Genomic DNA, 6,000 nt, shown 5'->3' on the forward strand with positions numbered 1-6,000 from the left:
CTACAAGCACAGGTCAGAAGCTAGGCATATTTCAGCAAGTAACACAAGCCCCCTGACTTCCCAAAGTTGTCCACCATTTACAAGGCACAATTCAGGAGCATGATCGAATACACTCCACTTGCCTGGTTGAGTGCAGCTCCAACAACACTCGAGCAGCTTGACACCATCCAGGATAAAGCAGCCTGATTGTTGCCACATCCACATGCGTTCAGTCTTTCCACCACCAACACTCAGTAGCAATAGTGTGTACTATCTACAAGATGCACTACAGAAATTTACCAAATATCAATAGCACCCACAACCACTACTATACAAAAAAGACAAGGGCAGCAGGTACATGAGAATACCACTACTAGCAATTTTGCCTCCAAACCACTTATCATCCTGACTTCAAAATAGATTGCTGTTCCTCATTGTTGCTGTGTCAAAATCATGGAATTTCCACTCTTTGTGTCTAGCTACAACAAATGGACTACAGCAGTTCAACAAGCAGCTCACCACTACCTTCAAGGGAATTTAGGGATAGGCAATAAATGTTGGCCTAAACTGTGATGTCTATATCCCACAAATGAATTAAAAATAGCTGGGACCAGCACTGATTCCTGTGAAATTCCACTAATTACATTTTGCCAACCTGAATGTGACCCATTTATCCTTACTGTATGTTTCCTGTTAGTCAGCCAATCTTGTATTAATGTTACCGCTATAACTGCAGGCTGTTATCTTGTGTAATAGCATTCTATGTGACACCTTTCTGAATGTATTTTGGAAATCCAAATGGACTATATCAATTGCTTCCCCTGAATCCACCCGACTTGTTACATTCTTACAAAAAAAATCAAATGTATCAAACATGGTTTCCCTTTTACAAAATCTGGCTAGTTTTGTGTGATTAGCTAAATATCTTGCAATTACTTCTTTAATAATGGATTCCAGCAGTTTTCCAATGACCGGTACGAGGCGAACTGGCCTTTGGTTTTCAGCTGTCTGACTCGCACCTTTCTGGAATACACATGTCACATATGTGATTTTCCAATCTTCTGGGATCATTGGTTTCAAACAATACATCCACTAAATCTGTAGCAACTTCTTTTAAGATGGTAGAATGTATACCACCAGATCCAGAGGACTTGCCAACCTTTAGTCCCATTTGTTTTTCTTGTCCTTTTTCTCCAATGATAGTGTTTATTTTAAACTCCTTCCTAACTTTTGCATCTTAGTTTTGCTCCAATTCTTGTGACGGTTTTATTGTCTTCTGCTTTGAACAGAGATGCAAAATACTTATTCAAATTATCTTCTATTTCCTTGTTTCCTATTATTAATACTAGGTCTCATCCACTAATGGACCAATGCTTATTTTAACTACTGTTTCCATTTTATGTATTTGTAGAAGCTTTCACTGTATTTTGATGTTTCTTGCTAGTTTACCCTTATATTCTAATTTCTCCCTTCATTATATCTTTAGCAACATTTCAGAAACTGTTAACAGTTTACTATCTGTCAGGCTGCCACTAATCTTCACAGCAGTTCTTTGTACCTTCTTTAACTTTCTTTGTTAGCCATATTTGGTGGATCCATCTCGTAGAACATTTCATTTTCAATGAAATATATCTTTCTTAAGAGTTATGAAAATCCTCCTTAAATGTCTGCTATTACTTCTCTGCAATCTATTCCTTCTAACTTATTTTCTTATTCAACTGTAGCAACTCTGTCTTTATACCTTTATCACTGCCTTTATTTATGTTTAAGATTCTTTCAGACCCACATTCCTTACCCTCAAAATAAATGACAAATTTGATTATATTACGATCACTCTTGCCATGAGGATTCTTTACTCTGAGGACATTAAATAATCCTTTCAGGACCAGAATGAAAAATTAAATTGTTTTCTTTCTGAGAGTTTGGCTGAACATACAACAACAGACTTATTTAACTGCAATTAACGACAATTTGTCATTGTATGGTACAGAGTAGTGAAGTTGAAATATATTCCTGCAAAAATGTATTGTCCTAAACCAAAAAAAAATCTAATATTATTCATGGTTCCTGTGGTCCGGATTTGAGGAAAAGTCAGTTGCACCAGTGTTCTGCTCAAATACCTGACAGTCTGAATGTATGCTTCTATCCCACTTTAAATAAAGCATAAACAAATGTCATATACATCCTACTGCAAAGCTTGCATCAGGGACTTTTCAAAATTCTGGGTCCCTGTGAATTATCAAGATAGCCTTATAAACTGTTTATTTTCAGTCTTTGAAAAACATAAATGCCAAATACCTTCCAGTTCTATGTTCTTGCTCAATTATGTGAGTGTACTTTTACTTTACAAAGCAGAAGGCAGTGGTGTAGTGGTGATGTCACTGGACAAGTAATCCAGAATTCCAGGCTAATGTTCTGATGACATGGGTTCTGATCTCACCATGGCAGATGGTGATATTTGAATTCAGTAAAAATCTGGAATAAAAAGGTAGTCTAATATTAACCAAATAATTTTTGACTAATGTGTTAAAAATCCATCTGGTTCACTAATGCCCTTTAGGAATGGAAATTTGCTATTCTTACCTGGTGTGGCCTACATGAGCGGCCAAACCCACTGCAATGCAATTGACTCTTAAGTGCCTCAGGGCAACTGGAGACGAGCTATTCCAATATCCCATGAACAACTAAAAGAGAATACAACTCCTTTCCATGGAAAAGCGGTCAATAAAACCTAAAAGGTAACCACCATCAGTGATCAGGCCATTTGTTCAAGCTACATGTTATCTAAGACTTTGCAAGATTGCATTGAACAATTGACTATGCAGTCATAGAACTGCAAGTCACCTATCCCTTTGAATCTCCCTTCCTTCCTATCGTAAAATACCACAACATTCACCAGTTATTCTGGATAACACACCTGAAATTAGGAATGTGCTGCACGGGAGTTTAGATCAAGTAATAATGACTATTTTCTGCAGTTTCTAGTTTTGCTTAACCACTATTCTCAAATTCTAATAGCTAATGAATGGGAGATAGTGAACAACCACTGAGTTCTTTATGTATTTTTTTCATTATTCTTGTTATTTATTAGTCTTGATATTTATTAAATTCTGTTGCAGGTTAGTGCTCTACGACTGCAATAGCCATTCAATGTACTGACAGACACGCTTCTTGCTCTTTCCAGACACAGCGCCAACATAAACCTTCACCGTAAGCTTCTGACCAAAGAACTGGATGAAATGGGCTTGGATCCAGCTCCGCCTCTTGCCAAGGATCTCCGTGAAGAATTCTTGGCCAAGATCTATGGAGGGCACCATGGCATTGGGCTAGATATGCAGGACGAAGCCAGTTCACCGGCAGGAACGGAAGATTCCCACACCAATGGCTACACAAGGGTCACAGCAGATGATTACATGGTGTTGGATCTCAGTACCACTTCCAGTGTTCAATCCAGCAGCAGCATTCACTCATCACGGGAATCGGAGGCAGAAAGTGATGAAGGGATTCTGCTGGATGAAATAGATGGGGCCAGCGACAGTGGTGAATCCACTCACAGAGCAGAGGCCCAGTCCCAAGCTGCTGGTTCCAGTCATGAAGTCCTGGAAGCCTCCATACTGCAGGCAGCATCAACTAGCAATGGTGGAATCATGTGTATTATCTGCCACAAAATGTACAGCAACAAGGGAACTTTGAGGGTTCACTATAAGACAGTCCATCTTCGTGAAATGCATAAGTGCAAGGTCCCTGGTTGCAATATGATGTTCTCCTCTCTGCGGAGTCGGAATCGACATAGCCAGAACCCTAACCTACACAAAAATGTTCCTTTCACCTCCATAGATTAATGCAGGCCTCTACTCCAGGTGGCCCTGATCTGTGGAAACTGCCAAGCCTTTTTGACATCAGGTGCTTACTCTGCAGTTTTGCTCTCTAACCTGGGGTTCGGACCCAAGGAGCAATTGTTTCAGCTCTATAGATTGAAACCCCAGCTCTTATTGAAATGCTCACGCTTAATTCATCTCCAAAGAGACAATTTGAACTAACTGTGACTGTTGCCTGCAAAATAAAAGTACCTTCTTATTGTCATTGTGTACTAACTACTTGTCAGCTTTTGAAAGAAACTTTGATTGAGCATGGCGGCTTATTTTGTAAATATTGTGCCCTTAAAAGGCCAATGATGTAAATCTGTTGTACTGTCATCCTGATAAGCCAAGGCCCTCTTTTTATAATCTTTGTGCTTTGTGAAATTTCCAAAATCAGCAACATAGAACTTGTAAAGTAAAAATTCCCACTTGTTTTAATTTGTCACACAGCATTAGAGTCTATCTTCTGAGCAGATTTTGGGCATATGATGCCAATTTGTAACTTTACTCCTAACATCCATAAGGTGGTATAACCGTAAAATTAGAGCCAGACTGTTTGGAGGTGATGTCAGGAAGCACTTCACACAGAGGGCAGTGATAATCTGGAACTCTTTCTCCAAAGAAGCTGTGGCAGTTTAGTAACAGTGGGGTGGCAAGGAATGTTCAATTGGAAATATTAGAACTAAGATTGATAGTTTATCATCAGGCGAGGATGTGAGCATTATGAAATTGAAACAGTTGATGGAATTGAGGTACAGATAAACCATAGTGTAGTAGAATGTTTGAATAGACTGAAGGGACTGAATGGCCTCCTCCTGTTCCTTTGTTCCAAGTGAGTTAAAATCTGTTGATTTTTCAGCTGTCATTGTGCCCCTATTTATAAACTAAAACAGCTGGCCTGCCCCATACTATGTTTAAAAATACTGCACTGTCTTTTGTGAACTTCTTCATGGGTCTCTCCTTAAAAGTCAGATACATTTCATGACAAGATCCTCTGAGTTGAGGGTACATTACTATCTGTCTCAAACCTCTTACACGCTGGAACCCCCTCAGCCCTCCAATCTCATTAATAATAATATTGATCTCATCTATGTGGGCCAAATTTCACGTTGGTGTCCTTGCCTTCAACTATTTAGGCCCTTAGCTCTAGAATTCCCTCATACACCTGTCCGATTCCCTCCCTCTGTCTCCCTTCAAGATGCTCCTAAAAATCTATTTCATTCACCAAGCTTTTGATCACCCCTACTAATAACTCCTTTTGTGGTTATATATTAAATTTCTGTCCAATAAAATCCCTGTGAAGTGCCTTAGGATCATTTGCCATGCTGAAGGTGCTTAATAAACACAGGTTATTGTTGCATTTCTACTCTGCCCAGCAAACCAGCATTAGGAAATGTTTGTCTGGTATGGGATGTTAGCACATGCCACTTATTCTCAGGTATTCTATAAATCAGAGATTCTGATGGTAGTGCTTATCTATACCAATTTGGCTATTTGAAAATGAATAGGTCTTTGCATACCTCCTTATCCCACCCGCCTCTTTTCAATCACAATACTTTTTTCTGATGTGTTGGTTTTTTTCCTCTGGAAGGAATACAAGGACAATCAGATCAGCAGTCTCAAGGACACTTGATCCTTTTAATACTCATTGTTTAGTAAGAGAGCACCCATTTGCTGAGGACAACTTATCGAAATCACAGATTAAGTCCGTCACAGTCCTCTAGTACATCACCAACTGTTCATGCAATTTGTGAAATATGAACAGTAAAGTTAGAGTCACTGGCTCATTGTGATCAGACAGAGCTCTTTGTCCATTAATTCACAGGTATGTGCAGTTAACAATACTAAACTGTCAATATCAAGGAATCCGGAGAGGTGGTTGCTATACCCCTGGTACATGGCTCTTTTTTGGAAATGTTTCTCTTAAAGTATATATATATTATATATAAGCAAGGCAAATCATTAGACTTTTCAAAAAATCTCCCAACAGTAGACACTGGACAGAAATATAGAAATGTTATAGTTTTACTACAAACACTTGACCATTGGGAAATTGAAAACAGCACCTTCATATTAGAAAGTAAATCACAAAAGAAAAATTGCAGTTGATTCTGAGATAACAAGGTGTAGAGCTGGATGAACACAGCAGGCCAAGCAGCAT

The 6,000-nt window shown here is 38.9% G+C and overlaps 1 protein-coding gene across 4 annotated transcripts in view; it reads left to right on the top strand.

The window, feature by feature from the left end:
• Positions 1-6,000, top strand: part of bnc2 (basonuclin 2) — a 446,623-nt gene that overhangs the window by 340,887 nt on the left and 99,736 nt on the right. For 2 of the 4 annotated variants that reach the window (XM_048595055.1, XM_048595056.1), the window contains one exon: positions 3,164-5,961. The exons of 1 other annotated variant lie outside the window; for it this stretch is intronic. In XM_048595055.1, coding sequence (XP_048451012.1) covers positions 3,164-3,821 — 658 coding nt within the window. In that variant the 3' untranslated portion in view covers positions 3,822-5,961. Of the gene's footprint in view, positions 1-3,098; positions 5,962-6,000 lie in introns of those variants that run through there. One more of the 4 variants, XM_048595057.1, reaches the window with a different exon arrangement.

The sequence above is a fragment of the Rhincodon typus genome, chromosome 3 (assembly GCF_021869965.1).
Source record: "Rhincodon typus isolate 14 chromosome 3, sRhiTyp1.1, whole genome shotgun sequence".
Lineage (NCBI taxonomy): Eukaryota > Metazoa > Chordata > Chondrichthyes > Orectolobiformes > Rhincodontidae > Rhincodon > Rhincodon typus.